The sequence below is a fragment of the Armigeres subalbatus genome, chromosome 1 (genome assembly GCF_024139115.2).
Source record: "Armigeres subalbatus isolate Guangzhou_Male chromosome 1, GZ_Asu_2, whole genome shotgun sequence".
Lineage (NCBI taxonomy): Eukaryota > Metazoa > Arthropoda > Insecta > Diptera > Culicidae > Armigeres > Armigeres subalbatus.
In genome coordinates, this window is record NC_085139.1 from 114,735,524 (window position 1) to 114,756,915 (window position 21,392).

The 21,392-nt window shown below is 40.7% G+C and overlaps 1 protein-coding gene across 1 annotated transcript in view; it reads right to left on the minus strand.

Annotated features, from left to right (window-relative positions):
• Positions 1-11,677: 11,677 nt before the first annotated feature.
• LOC134204981 (protein Skeletor, isoforms B/C-like) overlaps positions 11,678-21,392 on the minus strand; it is a 59,090-nt gene continuing 49,375 nt past the window's right edge. The window contains exon 4 of the mRNA XM_062679831.1: positions 11,678-12,957. Within this exon, the coding sequence (XP_062535815.1) occupies positions 12,578-12,957 (380 nt within the window). The 3' untranslated portion in view covers positions 11,678-12,577. The remainder of the gene's footprint in view (positions 12,958-21,392) is intronic.

A 21,392-nucleotide genomic window follows, 5' to 3' on the forward strand; every position in this document is an offset into this window, starting at 1 on the left:
CCAGCTAACATGGGACAACTATGCGTAAACGGCAGTGTAGTTTTTCCGAATATTTTGTGTCAAATTTAGGAAATATTTAGATGTTGTGTCAGTACATATACTAGTTATACAAAAAGCGAGTCAGAGGGGGAGTGTTGGAATAGAAATCTCAAAAAGTAATGAACGTCATATTTGAATCGCCCCTTCGAACTTAAGCTGAAAAATTAGTATCAATTCAGTTTTTTTTTATTAATGTTTGGTATTTTTTCAGCAAAAAACACCCTAAAATACATCAATCATTTTTTCAAGAATGTTGGGCTCGAAATGCTCCCAGCATTCACGAAAACGAAATTTTATCATAATGAAAGTAACGAGCAAGTTAAAATCGAAGGTTTTATAAGGAATTAGGACTCTAACCTCCACCAAACCGCGAGTCTTTCGGTTCTCCAAAACTAAAATTAGTGTATAAGAATCAAGAAAAACTGTATGCAAAAACAAAACCGCAAAAACAATAAGATTTAGATGTTTGCTTACTCACATACGAACATTCACATACACGAACACATAGACATCATATCAATTCGTCGAACTTAACCGATCGCTATATAACAATATAAAACACTATATAACACTTTCAAAAGTTTGTTTTTGGAGCTAACATATAGCCTCTACGTATTCTTAGTATGTATACGATAAAAGCAAAAATGGACTAATTTTGACATTCATGTCTCTCACAAAACGGCAAATTTGGCACAATTTTATTCAACAGTAAAGTGCATGATATTTTACACCAGGGAACTGCGGGGTACCAAACTGTTTTGTTCGTTAAATGTTTCGTAAAATATGCTTCTACAAAACTACTAAAAACTAAAATTTGGACGGAGCTATCATTACGTTATCAAGCTATTGCGGAGATCTGTTTAAGAGCTTTGTAACTATGTTTAAATATGATACTTTTGAGACGAAAATATGGCAAAGCTGCCCATTTTGCCAAAAAACGCGAAAATGTCATTTCTAGAAGGGGCTAGTTTGAACGCCCTCTACCCCTCCCCAAAAAATGTAAAAAATCGAAACCACTCCGATTATAAAAATACAGGCTATAAACTGTGTATTCTTCTTAAATATGAAAATCGCCAAAATCGAAATTGACATATTGGTAGTTTTGGCCACTCCTTTATATGGGGCTGTCCTATTGTGGAATTGTGAGCATTGCTTAACGGGTTGTGATTATTGTGAGAAGTGACTTTCCCACTTTCATTTCTAAATTCACAGCAGGAATTGCGATGTGAGGAAAAAGAAGTGTCACGCCGAACGCCATTTAAGCTGGCGGCGTGGATTGGCGTGGCGATTTTTTTTCTAACGTTCGTTTCTCAAAGATTCTTTCCAATTTTTTGTCAGGTATGTTCAAGATATCAAAGGGAGAATCTTTTAAATTTGCCAGAAAATCTAATAAACCTTCCTTGGATATTTTTCCAAGTTGAAATAAAATAATAATTTGGATTTTTATCAACCATTTCCCACGAGAAATAGTTCAAAGCTCCTATCCTTTCAAGTTTCTACAGAAATTTTATGGAAGTTCCAGGGAAAGCTTTGTGCAATTTTCAAGGATGGTGTTTCGTAATTTACAAATGAAAATGTTGGGAAACTTCGAAATTATTTCGAATTTCTGCCGAAAGTTCCGTGGAATTGTAATGGGAAAATCTTCAGCATTTTTACAAAAGACTGTTCAGAATTTCATTCGGCAAAGTCATACGGTGGAAAGCCGTTTAGCCGAATGTTAAGCCAAAAGTCATGATTTTGAAACGCTAGCGAACTTAGCGGTAGAAGTCAAGCCTTACCGAATAATGTGCATGAGACAGAGCAGCAGCGCATATTTTCTGTCTCTATATTTTGCTTTAGAGTGCCGTTCATGGATTGTCAATCGTGCGGTCAAATAGCTCTTTCAGACAAACGACCATTTCGGTCAAATGGCCTATTGGGCCAAACGATTTTTTCAGCCAAAGGCCAAATCGGTCGAGGAAAATTTTCGGCCGAATGTACACTACGGTAAAATTATATTAGACAGAAGTTGTACGACCGTAATCAGTTTAAATTCAATTTCAGTTCAAATTCAATTTTATTGGCCTAGCGATAACATTCGGACTCCGTTTCTTTCCCATCTGCTTTCGCACACACGCTGCTCCCTTCTTCTATACAAGCAGCATCGAGACCGATATGTCAATAAAATTAAATTTAAACTGATTACGGTCATACAACCGATTTGGTCCTCTAATAAGAAATGATTTGGCGCGTAAATAAGAATTGTGGTTCCAATAACATCATATAGTAGCATCGGGAGAGACACGGTGCAATGTGTACAAACCATACACGACCATCGATGATTCTCCAAATGATGAACATCGATCGCTAGAATTAATTAAGTATTACTGCCGTAATCTGAAAAAGTGACGTAAGTATGCGACAATTTACAACATACTAGTTTTCCATTTTCTGTTAAAGAGCATGCTGAATACTAACACGTTAACACCATTTTCGGAAAATGGTTAAAACGCCACTTTTTCAGATTACGGCAGATTAGCCGAATAATAAATAGGCGTATCGTTACCTCCGTTTATGCCAGTCTCGGTAACCCCGAGTAGCACACTTGTCACATATCAGTCACTGTGACTCATATGCGACCAAATCCAGTCACATTTATGTTGCTGCAACCAAATCGAACTGAACTGTGTTACTAGGGACAGTGACTTTCATTCACTGCCCGAGCCATCCCCAGAAAGGATGTACGGCAAAGACGGGCGCTTCGATAATTTATTTATTCGGTCTTTTCTACCAAACGACCATTCAAAACAGCACTAAACTTATTCACCTAAAACCTATTCACTACCTATTCAGCCAAACGACTTGTTCGGCCGAGCGTCATTCTCGAACGGATGTTAATTTCAGCCAAATGGCCAATGGGTTTCCTGTTTAAAAAATGATTAAAAAGAAAATATTTTTGGATTTCGACGGGAAGATTCATTCAACGTGAAATTTTTTGCAATTTCTACTGAAGGTTTTCTTCTTCTCATCTTAACAACTATCCCTATCCTGTGGCGCTCAAGGGGATGCAGAGGATTCCTATGTCTCTTTTAGCAATGACTGTCCTACTAATGCACCTCCCTAAATCCTTAATTGACTGTAAAGATGTAACCGGCATCGTTATTGGACTTGAATTATTGTAACTCCAAAGCATGTATAGTGAGAATAGTTTTCTAATCCCAAGAAGGCTATTCAATTGCTGAGCTGTGCAAATGCTCGGTCAATCACGACTAGCAACTACGAAGTGAGCAGCCAATCAAGATAATCTAAGCTAAGCTAAGCTAAGTTAAAGGTCGTTAAAATCATCCTTTTTTCCGTAGATTTTTTTGTCGGTAGAATGAAAGATACGCAGTTGAAATTTTCAATAATTATTAGAAAATAATGTTATGGTCATCTGGCAGAGGTTCTGCCAAATCGCAACAAGCGCCAACAAAAAAATTCCGATTTTTTTGCCCCAGCTTTCCTTTGACAGATTTAATTGATCACAAATCATATCAGACATCCCTCAATCACATGACTGAGAATATCCTACAACAAATGTACGTATGAATTGATATGAAATGGTTTCCGTTTTCCTTTTACGAACAAACTATCTTAAGTCAGTCAAAAAGCCGCTTGATGCGGTTTGGTAGAACCCCGACCATCTTAAAAACATAGAAAGGAGAAAGGAAAAAGCATCTAGCAAAGGCGGCCCATCGTCGGTAACTTGTCCTGCTGATAGAAGTTCCACTGCCCATAAATAAATGATCTGAAACATGAAATCAAAACAAGTTGTTGCTCTATACACTTCTCTGCATCGCTAGTGATAAAAAATAAATAAAATTAAATTATTTAGAGTAATGAAACTCAATAAATGATTCTAGAAAGCTGCGAACCTTTCATACAACCGACAAAAATAAATTCTGCCAAAAATAATATGATTTTGACCTTACGCGGTAGAAGACCCCCCTCCATCCTCAAAAATACATTTCTCAATTTCTGAACATTTTATTGGATATTCTAAGCGGTTTGATTGATTTTGAATGTTTTTTTATTTTTGAAAATTAAAAAAAAAATTGGCCCGAGGCAAGACTTGCAATGCATAGAAAATCTGCGAGGAAGGGTTGTTTGGCGGAAAGCCAGTTGGCCGAATGCCACTAGACCGAAACCCATCTGGCCGAAAGTATGCTACTAGACTGAAACCCATCTGGCCGAAAGTCATTTCACCGAACGGGTCATCCGGCCGAATAGGACATTTGGCCGAATAGGATATTTAGTCGAATAGGTGATTTGGCCGAATAGGTCATTTGGCCGAATAGGACATTTGGCCGAATAGGTCATTTGACCTATTCGGCCAAATGTCCTATTCGGTCAAATGTCCTATTCGGCCAAATGATTAATTCGACCAAATGTCCTATTGCTCCAAATGTCCTATTCAACCAAATGTCCTATTCGGCCAAATGTGCTATTCGGTCAAATGTCCATTTCGGCCAAATGCTATTCGGCAAAATGTTCTATTCGGCCAAACAGGTTTCGGCCTAGTGGCCTTCGGCCAAATGGCATTCAGCCGAATGGTATTCGGCCAAACGGCCCTTCCCTGGAAATAAGATTGAAACTAAAAAAAAACCAACTTAATTCACCGAGTTGTGATACTGACTTTCTCGCATTTAGCCAAGACAACAACCTTATATGGCGCTTATATAGTTCGATTCTATTTTCTCAATAACTTTTAAACGCAATGGTCGATCGTTATCAAATTCAATAGTGATCAATAAGTCCTCTATCGAATGCAACTTGTTGCGAGAAAATCGGTTAAAAATTACTATTTGAAAAAAATGCTAATATGTTTCGGTTTTCGTGTGCACACACATACACATACACACGGACAGACAGATATTTGTTCAGCTCGACGAGCTGAATCGATTGATATATAACATCATGGACTTCTTAGACTTCTATAAAAAGCTCGATTTTGGAGGAAAATGATAGCCTTTCGGTACAACTTTGTTGTACGAGAAAGGCAAAAACATAAGCTGCGACCCACTGTGGTCGGATATCATGAAATCATGGCATTAATAAATAACTCCTTAGGGTTGCCTCATAGAAGTTTGGTTTCTTCCACAAAGTTGTTGCTTGATAAGTAGGCTTTCATATTGTGATAAAACTATAGTTCGAAACTCTACCGCTAGGGCGGCGCTCCAGCTAACTTTTTATATGAGCATGATAGGATGATGGTGTCTTCAGCAAAAATCAAGAATTCCGTATTATAAGCAACTCTTATGAAGGAACTATCTTTGAAAAGGCTTTTGGTTCTGAGATACAATGCATTTTATGTAAAAAATGTGAGTTTATATTCAAAATTTGATTATTTTTAGTTTAATTTTGAATCTATGTGAAATATTTATTTTCACATAATTTTTCTGTATCCCGGAGAGTAATATATAGTAGTGTCTGAGCCGATTAGACCATGAAATAACTTGGAGAACGCCTTAATTTTTGTAAAATATTCAAAAATATGATGAAAAATCGATTTGTTTTCCTACTCCCTCCACTTCCCGCTTAGATTTTATCACGGATAGAATCTTTGGGTTATAAAGAATGTAACGGACGCGAATTCGGTTGCAGAAACTTGCCGTAAATCATCCACAGTGCCTTAGCATTTGTTGAGTTCCGCTTGTGTTAGACGAAAACCTCTCACTTATTCAATCAAAGTATTTTGTAAAATTCATATTATAATGAGCATAAACTTTGTGGGCTTCGTTTTGATTATTTTGCAGTATTTTTTTTTTTTAATATTGGTCTGGAATTTAGCTTAGAAATCACTTTATGGCAATACAGATTTGGTTCCCTTGAAGTTAAAGTTAGTACACTCTGGACGGATTTCGAAACAAGAAGGTTTGATTTTAACTATACTCTCAGCAAGCTCTGACTAGTTCATGTCAAAACGTAAATTAATTAACGTTGTCCGTAAATCTATGTCTAATTCGAGGAGTGTGCAAATCATAATAATTAGAAAATGTGTATTTGATAAGATTCATCAGAAATACCATCTGGTGTCAGTATATTTGGCGTAATTCTATTTTCGTTTTCAAGATCTAAATCGTTGAAAATGGGCTCTCATGAAACATCACCGGAAATTGTGAAACGGCTCCTAGTTCTGAAAAAGATAATTACGTTCTTTGATGATTAATGTACAAAACATTTTGTATTTATATTACGTTCAGCATAAGCAGTTCGTATGCCATCGTTAAATAAATATTAAAATATTTACAACTATTATTCAAGAAAAATATAGTACCAGCAAAAAACTTCTATTGCTACTTCTTCATAAATAGTAGTAATAGAAGGACTACATCCAAGGAATTCGTGGCGTATGTTAAATTGAGCGCAAAATCATACAGTTGAACAAATAAAAGTAGGTCGTTTGAGAGTTACGGCAAGTTTCTGCAACCAAATTCCCCTCCGTTTCATTCTTTACAACCCAAACATTCTATCCGAGATAAAATCTCGGTGGGATGTGAAGGGAGTGGGAAAATAAACCGATTTTTCATCATATTTTAAACGTGTTACAATAATTAAGACATTTTTTAGGTTGTTGTTGGTTAAATTGGGTCAGACCCTACCATATATTACTCTCTGGGATATAGAAAGTTTATGCGAAAATAAATATTGTACATAGATACAAATTTGAATTAAAAACAATCAAAATTGGGGAATAAAAGCACATTTTATACAAAAACCCGACTTAATCCACCTACAGTGAACGCAACCCTTCTTACACTTTTGAATGGTTGTGTGTGCCCAGTGCATATTACAATTTCTATTCATATGACCAAGATTTTTTTATGTACAGGTTATCCGACATCGTCAGTAGATGGGAATAACCAGCGCGTGGTGGGGGGGGGGGGAATACATTTTCAGTGCAAAACGTAAACAAACGAGCATAAATTCCATACAAAAATCCAAGATGGCTGAGTTGCGGATATTGACAAGTACATAAAAGTACAAACCTGTACATAAAAAAATCTTGCATATGACCTCCAAATGAATACAAAATAACTGATATTATCATGCTTTTATCGATTTCAAAATAAAAAAAAGGGATATTTCTGAAAAATTAACAATTTTTAAAAAATACAAAAAGACTGCAGATTTGATTTGCCGCCTTGAATGGCAATATTACAGCTTCTGTTTAAGCCCAAAAGAGTTCAAATCGGGTCATAGACGGCTGAGATATTGGTGTGACAATTCTTCATTAGTAGTCTGAAAATATGTCTCATATTCGTATTTCACAGATATCTTTGAAACCGAATTTCCGATTGCAGAAAAAAATTAATGGGTCCAATGACAAAAACATAGCTTTCGTTTAAAGATAAAATCGCACAAATCGGTCCAAGGACGACTGAGATCTTGATGGGACATATTTTACCAATGTGTGAAGTTGATACATCTAATGCTTTATGTTCGTATTTCAGAGATATCTCCGGAACTCAATGTCTAATTGCAAAAACAAAATACAATGGGTTCAATAGCAAAGTCATAGCTTTCGTTTAAGGATAAAATCATGCAAATTGGTTTACAGACAGCTGAGATATTCATGTGACATTATTTTGTTAGTTTTCTGAAAATACGCTTCGTGTTCGTATTTCTCACATATCTCTGGAACCAAATGTCCGATTGCAAGAAAAAATTGAACTTGTACAATGACAAAGTCATAGCTTTCGTTTAGTGTTAAAATCGTGCAAATCGGTCCACGGACGGCTGAGATCTTGATGTGACATTTTTGTAGCGCACACACATACGCACACACGCACACACGCACACACATACATACATGTGCTCAGTTCGTCGAGCTGAGTTGATTGGTATATACGGCTTGGGTCTCCGAGCCTCGGATAAAAAGTCGGTTTTTCAAGCGATCTTTATACCCTTCTTAGGATGTAAGAAGGGTAAAAAGGCATTGTATTTCAGAATCAAAAGACTTTTCAAAAATGGTGCCTTCGCAAGAGTTGCTCATAATACTAAATTCTTAAACTTTGCAGAAGACACCATCATCCTGTCATGTTCATATAAAAAGTTAGCTGAAGCGCCGCCCTAGCGGTAGAGTTCCGAACTATAGTTTTATCACAATATAAAGGCCTACTTATCAAGCAACAACTTTGTGGAAGACACCAAACTTCTATGAGGCAACCCTAAGGAGTTATTTATTAATGCCATGATTTCATGATATCCGACCACAGTGCGACCCCCAACATCGCAATTTTATCGTGCCACCAAACAATCTCGGAATTTCGTCAATCAAACGATTGTCGACCAGATTACAGGTATACCTCGATTATATGGACTTTTTCGATGCAAAAAAGTCCATATAATCGAAGCAATTTTTTTTTCTCGAAATTTGTGTTACACGATGAAATCAGTCTTGAAAGTTGAAAGAAAATATCCACATATTGCCTTACAGTCTATTCCGCATGTTTGGGCTCATTTTATGATAACTCAGTAGATTATGATTTTCTATAAGAACGTAACCTTTTTTCTAGTCGCTTGTTACTAAGATTACATTAGTAATGAAGACTTCGCCCAGCTCAATGTGAGCACACTAATATACTTATTCACGAATTCTAGCTACAGTACCTTCCTGTTTCAGCAACAAAGCAAACACTGAGTGGTCGAGAAAGGTATATGTTAGATTCAAAAACTGGCTTTATATAGAAGGACTGACACTTGTCCTCTTTTGATTTGATCGCAGCAAATTGAAACCGATGTAAAGTTTTGTCCTATTGTCTCCTTATAAAAATTGGCCGGATTGGACTATGGGCTCAGAAGATATGGCCAAAATGCATTTGTTTATGCAAAATCGCGTAGTAACAGTCTCACTTTTCTGACACTTATCTTTAAAGATTTCCTTGCAACAAGTTGCGTTTGATTGATATTCTTAAAAGAATTTAAATCAATGTAAATAAGGGGCTCTATTCACGTATCAGTGTCATTTTTACAAGAACCAATTGACATTTCCCGCCAAAAAAATGTACCTCGTTTTATTGTCTCAGTTAATTCTTTGACATATTTAAGTTCAACTTTTTCACAGAATTCATATTCTAGAATAAAAAAAATCGGAGAAGTGCCGCACGTTTGAAGAATTGGAATTTGCCTTATTTTAATTCAAAATCTGGCGAATGTTAGGTCAAGCTTGAAACCAGCATTATTCGTCATAAAGTATGGCGTCAAAAAGTGTGGGTTCTTTGGGAAAGTTGTCCTCAAAAAATTGAAGAATCGATTGAGCGGATAAAAATTGTTGACGGGAAAGGTCAATCGCACAGTGCACCTACACCTGCTAAGTGGAATATTAAAGGATAAATTGTTATGGCTATTTTGGACTATGTTCGTATATTAAAGCAGGGCTGTATTTTGCAACGGGTTTTAAAATTCAAAACGACGCACAGTGGCGGGCTCTCATAAAAATCCCGAACAAAACTTGAGATTGCATTCAAAATTTCACTGTTGTAATTTGTACAACACTAACGAAAAACACATCGCTCACATTACACAGCATGAACGAGTTTGCATGAGCGTTACAGGATCACGCTTTGCTAAACGGTTTAGCAGTAATTGATTTAAGAACTGCTAACAAGAACATTCTAAAGATATACAATTTATTTTCCTACCGTTGAGCGTCAGTATAATCCTTAAGCATTGTGCTGAACAAATGTGAATACCAGGATATTCGACAACATTTATTTAAACATAAAGACTGTTCGAAGAGTTTTCAGTTTTTTACATTCAAATAATTCTCAAGTTCGTCCAGAAGAAATAATGCCAGGTTTGAAAACCATTTGGAACTTTATGTATCATATTGAAATAAACTCTTCCAGTTTCGTGGATATACCTAAAAAATCAGTCTCAGTGGGTCCGGTTTGCTAAATGTTAATGCATCATCCGTCCTTCTATACTTAATTCCATGCACCAAAAGCAGAAAAAGGTTGGAAGCAAATATCTAACAGCTTAATATGAAATCTCATCTTATCACTTGCTCCGCATACTGTCAGTCTGACAATTCACTTCACGTTTTCGTATGGCAGAGATCACCAAAAATACGCATTACTTTTCACCACCTATTTGTAAGGACGAGGCCGTGGCTGTTGCAGATTAAAGAATTGTATATTTATCATTATATACAATGAAATTTTACAACGCGAAAATGGTAAATCAATCAAGTCAATCGAACATATGACTCAGAGTGCATCTCCATATATAACATCACAACATGCCTTACGGGCCTTTATTTGCCCCAATGTACCATAATAAATATAGAATCAATGTAAAATATGACTTACAATATTCAACATCTTTTTAAAACCCCAAAACACAAAAAAATTGAGCGAAAAAAAATGTCCATATAATCGAGGTAAAAAGTCCATATAATCGAAGTCCATATAATCGAGGGTCCATATAATCGAGGTAAACCTGTATTTCTGTAGCCTGTAGCCATTGTGACGCATGAGCATCGGGATGTTTTGTTCCTCGATTATGTGGATCAGCGTTGATCAATGTTTATGCTAATGACTTTAACCGTTTCATTTTGTTATTTTCATAAATGTTTCAAGCTACAGATAATATACCTTGCTATATTAAGTTTGTATGATTTAACTTTTATAACAACGTTCATTGCTCTAGGCTAGACCAGGGCTAGACTACCATTCGAGAGCGTACTAGGCGGTAGATTTGGTTGACATAAATGCGACTCTTTCAAATGTACCTAGGTTAGTATTCCATTGAAACATAAGACTATTTTCTAATACAGCAATCGGTAGAATGTTGAATTCACATGAATATAAACTACGATGACCCACTTCCGAACCTCCACCAGCAAATGCAAATCTAGGAAAGCCGCATTTGAATACTTACAAAGCCCCGAAAATGTACAGCCAATCCACTACACGACGAGCGCGCACCGGTCAGTAGGCAGATAGAATATGTTTGTGAGTTGTGATGCTGTCCAGCGAGAATCGCGTTCTCACCGCAGTCATTCAATGAGAGATCCCAACAGCAGCAGCAGCGGCGGCGCAGCACCAGCAGCAGATTGTAGGCAGAGCAGTATGGTCAGCGTGGAGCTAGTGGGCTATCTAAAGGCTGCTAAATGAATGGGTCTCGTTAAGTACTCAACAGCTGTGAAATGCCGACCATGCATACCGAAAAAAAAAAATACACGAATCTAACCTCTGTTGACTGTTTGGCGCGTTCGCGTTCGTTAATTGTCTGTTAATGGTTGTCATCGTGTACTAACTGAGCTGTGCAACGCGGGTTGAAGTCGTTTGTCGGTCAGCCAATTATTTATCTCTCCCCTGTTAATTACCGTCATCAATGAATGCGCGGCGGCGCGTGTCACAATCGGGCTTCACGTTCAAATTGTGTTGAATTGAATGTTTACATGTGACAATAATAATCGAACAATGCACCACCGTTTGCCGTTTGATGTCACATTAAAAGTCGGTGCATTGTCAAGCAGGCAGTCCAAGTGATATGCTTCAGTAGTGCATAGTAGTCGAAGTGTCGAATAAAACCATCATGCTATTGAGCCGCGTTTTGAAACTGAATTTTCGATCGAACATCGGATTAAAGCGAATAGTTGATGTGAATGTGAATGGGATGCAAAGAAGGTTTTATCCGACTTTCAGTCACAAGTCGGCCACTATCGGTCGTGTAAGCACCCAGCCTATGTGCGAATGGTTTCATCCATTGTTGGTTATGATGCGATGCATTGGTTTAGTTACAAATGGCGCTATTTGGGTGGATTGATGCTTCCGTTGATGTCGTTCGCTGGCAGTAGTCGACAGTCGAGTGCAAATTATCATGATCGTTGGTTATGCGGTTGGATTGGTTAATTGAGGGTACTGTGCTTTGTGTACAAGTGAGAAGGTGAAGTGATTTCGATTTACAACATGATACCATTAGAGCAATAAAAACGAGCCTTTTCTTGGTACACGAAATCGTACAAGAACTGTTTATTTACTTCACTGTCATGAATTTCCTTGCTGTTTTAATGTGTTCAGGAGAGTTATAAAAATGTCACTTTCAAATGCTTACAACGCTAGGATTGGTATTAAAATGGTTACTAAAATGAGACTCGATGTGAATTGTTTACAAGCTATTTACAATTGATCGTGCTGAGATTGTGTGTTGCGATTTGTTGCTCTGCCAGTTTCGCGGTTTCTTTTCCTTTCTTGCCAACAGCTGTATGGCTGTTGTATATTCACCTCTTTTCCCATCCTAAAAAAACTACAAACTAATAGTGTAATTACCGCTAGTATTTATCGTAATCTATTTAATTGATTAATGGTACCACTTTAAGACATTTTTTCCGTAGAGAGCGAAGCTGAAGGAAAGTTGGCCCTGTCGTAGGCAATTAATCAATCTCAGCCGTCGTCGACCGTTAGTGGAGATTGATTTCAACGCTATTACCTACAACGGAAACGATCGAACATGGGGAAGTGATACCAGAGTTGAGCTCATAGTCGCCGTTTCCGATCGCCATCTACTTCAATCAATAGAACAGTGATCCGACGTACTCCAAGACTCCCGGATCGTTATTTTGTTGCTGCTGTTGTGCGGCCGGTTGACGGCGCCGATTGACGTTGCTGTTGTTATTGTTAGGATTCTTTACCTGGGGGCTGATGCCCAGCATCTTCAGCGAAGGAGGCACGTTGACCTGGTCCGGGATGCGTACGTGCCCGAAGTCGACGGTGAACGCTTCGCACCACACGCCGAAATGTCCGATGTCGAACACGGTCAGGTCCCCGGGTAGAGTTAGGACGATGGTCTTTTTATCGTAGCGACGCAGCGGTGTTTCCTTGCCGTTTTCGTCTGGAATTCGGATACCCTGAGAGGTGGGCTTCGGGCCACGGCCAACCCAAAATTTCGCGTCTGTTGATGAGATGTAAAAAAGTTACACAATGGAACAATTCTAAAGAATATTTAAATACATAAAATTCACGACATTTAACTGTTCGATCGTAACAAATTTATGCTGAACGGTATTTCGAATAAGTTTCTGTATTTTTCACACGCTATACAATCTATAGTTCAGCTATTAGCAATTGCAACAGTCAGTGTAAGCGACGAAGTAGGTTCTTCTGCAATTATAGAAGGTTAAATTTGGCTAGGCTGAAATTATGGCTGACTCCTAATATTTATCGTTTTTGCCTTTCTCGTATACTAAGTATACGTAAAGGCTATACGTTCGCTCCAAAAATTAACTTTTTATAGAAGGCCCGGAGACCCATAGTGTTATATACCAATCAAATCAGCTCGACGAATTGAGGTGATGTCTGTGTGTGTGTGTTTTTCTTCCTAAGCAATGGAGGGGGAATCTGCTCAACAGACATCCTGGGTTGTCCAGGAAGTGCGGGGTTAGGGATCACCTCCAACAGCAAACGAGGGAGGCAGGACTACATCCCCGGCCCGCTAAACCGTTTCCATTGCCGCCAAGCCCATAGTCCCTTCGGTACAACCAGAAAGTAATGCTTCAAAGGGGGGCCAGTGCACAACGCACCCTCGAGGTTAGCTGCGTGTCTTTGCAGCACCGCTTTTTTAAGAGAACACCATGGTATCGTGCCAGCGCGTTGCCGACTTTCCAGGTGGCCTTACCACGCCCTATGTCCTCGGAAGGTGGGAAGGGTCGACTTCGCGCCTGCTTTCCTCTGCACGACTGGTATCAAGAATGATGATGCCGCGTGCACCCCAAATTGACCTTTCTGCGATAGGGCCTATTCGCCAGCACACAGAGGGACTTGCCGACGCGGTGCCTACGCCTGCCCCAGCCTTGACGAGGACCCCTTTCCGTCCTCGGGCTCGGAACCCGCCCGGTTGACCGACGCCGCGAAAGCGACAATACTATGTTGTTCTTCGCGCGGCCACTTGTTCGATAAAAGGATCGAGTTCGACCACAGAGCATGACCACCGGTATGACCCATGAAGCCGACTCCGATCCCTTGCACCACCTTATTTGCGCCTGAACTAGCCATCCTTGAGTCACGCGCCACCTTCTGTTTAGCTCCGAGACGATTTGGGCGATAGCCGATAAAACGGCGTTCCAGCCAACTTCATCTTTACACATCCTCCGAACTAGGTTGTCCGGGGTAGTGTCCAGACCACATGTGGCAAGCATGTGGTCACGCATTGCGCGAAAAACGTGAGCACACGAACAACACGTGTTCCGCCGTTTCCTCTAAGCCTGCGCACACCAAACACTCGGGCGAGGCCGAGCAAGCCAGCTGCGTTACCTGCACTGTGATTTTGCAGCACGCTTAAACGCCGGGCACATCGAACCCCCCATGGGGTGCTTGCTGTTCACAGCTTTGCTGGAACAGATCAAACAATTGGGAGGGTTCGTGCAGCATTGTGCCTTATGTCCCTCCAATCCGCAGCGTCGGCAGAGATTGCTTCTGTCAGGGCCTTTGCAGTCCCATTGCTTGTGCCCCGGTTCCAGGCACTTGAAGCAAACTTCGGGTTGCTCGTATATGCGCACAGGGCATACCGAACATCTCACCTTGACGCTCCCTAACTTGACTACCTTGGAGGCGTCCGCTGCAGATAGCCGAACCAATGCTACCTGCGTCCCTGCCGGACCTTTCCGTAGCCGAACGGCTGCGGTGGGCGTCTAACTCGCAGTGGCCATGGGGAGGGGTCGTCAAGCCCTTGGACAAAGTCCCTGCTGCCCTGTGTGTGTGTGTGTGTATGTGTGTGTATGTGTACAAATTTTGTAGACACACTTTTTGAAACTAAATCTCGTGGAGGGGTCATTAGGCCGGAATCCACCTGGCCAAAAAAAATTTGGCCGAACAGGTCATCGGGCCGGATAGGTCATGTGGTCGAATAGGTCATATACACGCAAAAAAAAGCGTTCCCGAATTCGTGAACCAGCAAAAATACACCGTGATTTAATTCATGCATTCGGGAGCACCAGTCACGTTTTCCAGAACGTTCCAGAAAACGTGACTGTATTCCCGATTCCGTGACTGTTGTTCCCGAAAAAATACACCGTTTTTTAAAATAAACGCTTTTTTTGCGTGTGGCCGAATAATATATTTGGCGAATAGGTCATTTAAGAAGTGAGAAATGAGGTTTGAAAAGTGAAACATCTCACTTCTCAACAAGTGAGTAGTGTGAAGTGAGAAGTGAAACGTCTCAATACTCACTACAGTGAGAAGTAAGAAATGAAGAGTGGAAAGCGAGACGTCTCGAGATTTCTAGACCACCCCTCCCCCCTTTGTCACTATTTTTTTGTATACCAATTATATGTACTGTCAAAAATATTAGACCAGCTCCCCCCTTAAACATGTAACGTCATTTTTGAACGACTTTAGACGTCTCACTTCGCACTTCTCAGTTTACACAGTGAGGTGTGAGAAATGAGGAGTGAATAGTGAGTATTGAGACGTCTCACTCTACACTCTTGGACGTCTCACTGCTCACTTCGTACTACTCACAATTTACAATGAGAAGTATGAAATGAGGAATGAGAAGTGAGACGTCTCACTTCTTACTTAACTGCCATCATTTCTCACTAATCACTTATAACAAAGAGATGATGGGTGAAAAGTAAGACGATTCACTTCTTACTTCTCACTCCTCATTACTCACTTATAGCTTCTCACTGCGTAAAGTGAGAAGGGAAAACCCTCTCTTCGTACTCATTACTTCTAACTTCTTATTTATCACTTTCCACAGTGAGAAGTGAGATGTTAGACACATTGACACAGAATGACACATTCGGCGGAACAACCTATTCGGCCGAATGACCTATTGACCTCAATACAGCATCTGCATAAAAAGCTTACATTTTAAATATTAAAACCTTGCATAATTACATATGTCAAGATTTTGAGCAACAATTCTATTATTTGTATTTTGGGTGTAGAGTGAGGGTTACTGTGTGGCGCCTGATCACGGTCACAGGCATTCAGTACTGGGGTTCCATTCAGATACAACCCCCTCATTGAAAAGCTTCCCAAAGAAAAGCATCTGTTTTTGTCTGCTTTAGAACGAAGGCTGTAAACCAGTTTTCAACAACGGACAACAGACGGATACCATAGGGCAACATACTCCAGTGAGATTCGGAAAGCTGCCATAGCATCGGTCCAAAAACACTTTTTCCGAGTCCTAGGAACCCGCATCCTGTTCTATGATGGATGACTCTGAAACATTACTGGCACAGATAGCTCTAGGCTACTTGTTCCGCTTAAAGACGATTCCAGCGGCTTTGAGGCGCTTACTCTTGGTCACTTCCTTGCAGGGAGTGCGTTCCGGATTACGATTGGTCTAATATTACAATTTTTACTGCGATAGGAGGAGAGAACGCAAAAAGCGCTTGTTGAACCGGATGACCACTACCACATTGGTGCACGTCACTCAATTGTACAGAGAAGAAAACGAGGGAAATTTGTAAATAGTATAGTGAGAATTAATTAGAAATATACATAGGAACGAAGAACACCCATCTGTGTTTTGGTCGTTTGTGCGGCAAGTAAATTGAGTGGTTAATCTACAATGGTGATTTTCTTATAATCAAACCGAATAATCACTGTTCAGTTCGAATTAAACCTCGACTGTTTTGTTGGATTACGTGTGGCGCACTGAAGTGTTTAAGCAATACTTGCATTAACAAGCAGCCAAGCAGTGGCCTATATGAATAGCCTTTCCTGTGGAATGATTATAATTGGTGGTTCATCGTAAATAGATCGTCTGGGCCATCTTCTGCTAGACAGTGGAAAATTCTTCGAATAGGATTGGATAAGCCTCATCAGTTGGTCCTTTGAGCCGGATCAAAGGTTCCCCCGACCAGAAGGGCAGGTGCGGTGAGTGCACCATTTTGTCTTCTTCCGTGCGCTGGCACTATCTTTGTGTCAGCTAGCCATTATGATTATTTGGTGCCATCTGCAAAGAGCGCAAGGTGTATAGTAGGCTCCCCAATAGAATATTTTGGACCCGTTTGCTCTGGCGAAGCAACGGCGTGACAGATTGCGAAGTTCGGATAAAGTTTATAGATTGAAGAAGACGGTACGACGCGCCGGGAAGAAGTCCGTTACCGATTTGCGTACCGTTCTTCCGTATTCTATTTTCATTCTGTCGATCTGTGGTGATAGTGTGTAGCAAGTACGCCATATTTATTTATTTATTTATTTAAATGTTCAGTTTATCTCTGTAAATATATTTATTTTGTTATTTATTTAAATTATAAAACTTTGCATGTCCAGTTGCGTCTTTTGAAATAAATCTTTGTCTTGGATCACCGCAAGAATAGTCTAGAAGAAGTACGCCATTGAGTTACCTACGCTAAGAATTGAGTCTTATGAGTTCCCTACAGTCAGCTACCAAAGAAACACATGGGGTTTAGCCAGCATATAGCGCATCATGACGCCGAAAGTAGCGCGTGGCTTGCGGCCAACGACCCGCACGCCGGTCTTTTGAAGTTGCGTTGACCTTTGGCTTGTCCGGCATTCCACGCTTGGCACGATTCTTAGCGAGCAAACTTACTGGCTAATTTGAATCGTCTGTGGGAATGAGATGCACGATTTTGGGGGATTTCGTGGATAAATTCTTTTGATGCTCGGGTTCGCAAATTTCAACTTCGTTGAATTTCGCGAACTATGGAGACAATGTCTAAAATTTCGCGGTATCTGAGGATTTTTCCGGCCCGGAATCGTTCACTTTGTTCCGATCCGTAGAAGAGGCAAAAGCGGTCAATTTTGTTCCGTGCGTAGTGTGTTTTGTAAGGTAAAAGTGGCATAGTCTCGTAGTAGATTGTTAGCTAATAAACGTTCTTTGTTTCCGTCTAGTCGAACATAAGTTTGTTAAAGCTCAAGGTCGTTAATCCTGTAAGAATTAGTGTGCGTAAATTCGATTTTAAAAGGTAAATTATTGAACATGTGAATTTGTAGATAGTGTCTCAAACCTTGTGCGTATGTGCTAATTGTTAATTAGGTCCGTGGCAGCATTAAATTGGCGAAGCCGACACACTACACCAATCCGATAAGACCGTCTTTTGACCCCACGCATCGGCTACAAAAGTTCCCGGGGTACACTTGGCCGGAGAAGGTTGCGTACCATCAAAAGCGCACCTTTGGCAGGCGAAGCCAAACCACCGAAACCACATCAATCAATTTGCATCCAACCTCCAACCGCATAGCAGCAGATCGCCGTTGTCGTCGTCGTCATCGTCTAGCAAGTGCCGACGGCGCCTCAACACTTTGCTTTGCGCGCCAGGACGGACGCTTGTACCGCGCCCATGCGTAAGCCCGCGCACCGGAGGGAGTGAGTGACCACCACATCGACGCAATACGCCGTCCGTCGGCGCGAGTTTCTGGCCCGGAGTAGTGCTTAAAGCAGCTCCGGCCCCATCCGTAGGTCCGCTCCTGACTAGCTAGTCGAGAAACCGTGAGTAATTAAATGCATGCATAATTGTTTGTGTCGTCCATGGCCATGTGACCCAGTAGAGGCACAACAATTTGTTTTTGTGAGTACGTCAGTAGCCCATTGAGGACGGCTCCCGTGTGAAGCTCACCGTATGTGAGAAGCGAGAGTGAGCTCGCAGGAGAAGTTGTCGGAGTCAGCTAGAGGAGAAGAATCGCGTAGCCGGAGATACCGCCGGTGAAGAGAACGGGAAAGCAGAATATATGTAAAGAGAGTGTACACTAGGGCAGTTCACATTTCAAAAATGTTCGAAAATTCCAACTCCCATATGTCTATTAGCATCATTTTGATAATATAGGAGTCCTGGCAAAATTTCAGGCAATTCGGTGGCCATTTAGGGGTGGCGCGAAGTCAATTTATGTTTATATGGAAATTTGTATGGGAAAAACTTAAAATTTATTCAAGTCTCCCTACAACTGTCAAATCGTGATGAATTCAAATAAACATCCCCAACCTCCATTTTTGGAATCTATTTAAGCTCAATCAGTGGGTAACTCATTAATTTTGATTTATATTTCCACTGCTACGTTGAGGCTAATTACACCATTTTAGCCATTTATCCCATATTCACACTGTCAATAGAACCATCCAATCCACTCATAACTAATGTGTTATCCGGAGGTCTCATTTATATAGATTCCAAAAAGGGAGGTTGGGGATGTTTATTTGAATTCATCACGATTTGACAGTTGTAGGGAGACTTGAATAAATTTTAAGTTTTTCCCATACAAATTTCCATATAAACATAAATTGACTTCGCGCCACCCCTAAATGGCCACCGAATTGCCTGAAATTTTGCCAGGACTCCTATATTATCAAAATGATGCTAATAGACATATGGGAGTTGGAATTTTCGAACATTTTGAAATGTGAACTGCCCTAATGTACACCCGTAAAGAGTAGAGAAGATTAGATTGCACGCACACGTAGATAGAAGTTAGAGGGAAACAGTGGGAATGCTAGGCCTAGGCGAATGCAAGCAAATAAACGAAACGCATTAAAATCCATGTAAATGTTTGTTGAGTGTTCCATGTATGAATTAATCGGAGCCGAAATAAAAACCCAGAGTTGAGACGTTAGACTGGTCCAAATGCGTGTAATTTGAATGTATTTAGTTACTGTCCTTTAAAGAATTTATTTCGCTTCGTGTTCGAACTTTGGTTTTGTTGTTGTATTTACTGGGTAGTCAGCCCGATTTGACATTTGAACCGCTTTCTAGTCTTGGACGGGGTGAAACGGGTAACTTTTTTAGGTTGGTCCGATGAGGAAAACCCCCGCCTGTATGATTTTGTTTCTAGGTCGGAAATCGGAAAAATATATCTAAGAGATCTCTTGGGATCAGTTGTGTCCACTCGGAAAAGAGAAGTACGACCGACGTATTCAGATTAGCCAGTCAGCTTTATTTCTAAGAAAAGTGACCCTTCCCCTAAGGAGGTCTCAAGCCGGGCAACGATAACTTGTTGGGCGGTCTCCTACCAGGAGTGGCGCATAAGCCGCCCAATTATTAACCGGAAACGCGACTGGCCGTCCCGTTATAAGTGAAGTAGTGAAGTGAATGTGACAAATTATCGAAACCGGGGAAGAAGCTGGCCGAGTATATGATGAAGCGGAAGGCGTAGATGGTGGTTCATGAATCCGTGGAAGGCTTTATCAAAAAGTACAATTATGAACAGGACGCCTACCAGATTCTAATCTGTCTTGAGTGCTTGGACCGTGTCTACATGGAGTTCCATGAAATTTAGGCGGAAATTAGGAAGTCTGATTCTTCCGAGATGTTCGATGAGCATTTACAAGAGCGAGCAGAACTCGAGACGAGATTCTGCAAAGCCAAAAGATTTCTTTTGATGAAGCGGTCAACCGATTCAATTCAAGCCTTGTTGAACTCATAGATGATGGCTAACCAACAGCAAGTTTCGTCAGAATTTCATCTCCGGTTCCCCAAGATCGACTTCCCAAGATTCAACAGAGATTTTTCTCGATGTCTTTGCTTCCGCGACACGTTTACCTCGATGGTACTTTCAAATGCGGATATTCCTACCGCAGCGAAGCTACAATACCTTTTGCAATCTTTCGAGGGAGAAGCTCACAATTCATTCGAGACAGTCGAAATAGAAGCGGACAACTATGCGGCGACATGGGACGCTCTACTGAAACTCTACGACATCAAGCGGTTCCTGAAGCGTCAGCTGTTCCGTGCCATGTACGACCTCGCACCACTCAAGAGGGAGTCACCGAAAGAACTGCACGATCTTGTTGATGGTTACCAAAGGCATGTGAGAGCACTTTCGAATCTGGATGAACCAGTAATTCACTGGGATACCCAGTTAATCGACCTATTCAGCTACAAGCTAGATCCAATGACCCTCCTGGCCTGGAGGAGAGAACAAGCGGCTTGGACAATGTATCCTACCCGGAGTTGGTCGATTTCTTATATCAACAGGTCCGAATGTTAAAGTCCGTAGTATCAATTTCTGCAACTGCGCTCCAGTCAGTCTGGCCAAGTCAAGGTGGCCGGTTCCATACAAGTCTCGAAGAAGTGTGTCAAGATGGTATCCAATTCCGCCACGACCGAATCCAAATCCTACTCTCCAAGCTGAATAGCTTGTCCAGAAAGTCACTTCCTGTTCCAATGTCCAGCATTCTCCCAGATGTCCGTTCGCCAGCGCTTTGAGCTGGTATCCCAGAAGCATTTATGCTGAAATTGCTTCCGTAGTGGACACCAAGGCAGAAATTGTACATCCAAGTACGACCATCCAAGTGTACATCCAAGTCGCCATCAAAAAACTACACTCTTCTGCACCAGAATCCAACCAGACAATTTTCCTCCACTCCTGTTGCTGTGCCTGGTCAACCGTTCCAACAAGTGAATCCAGCCATGTCGAATATCG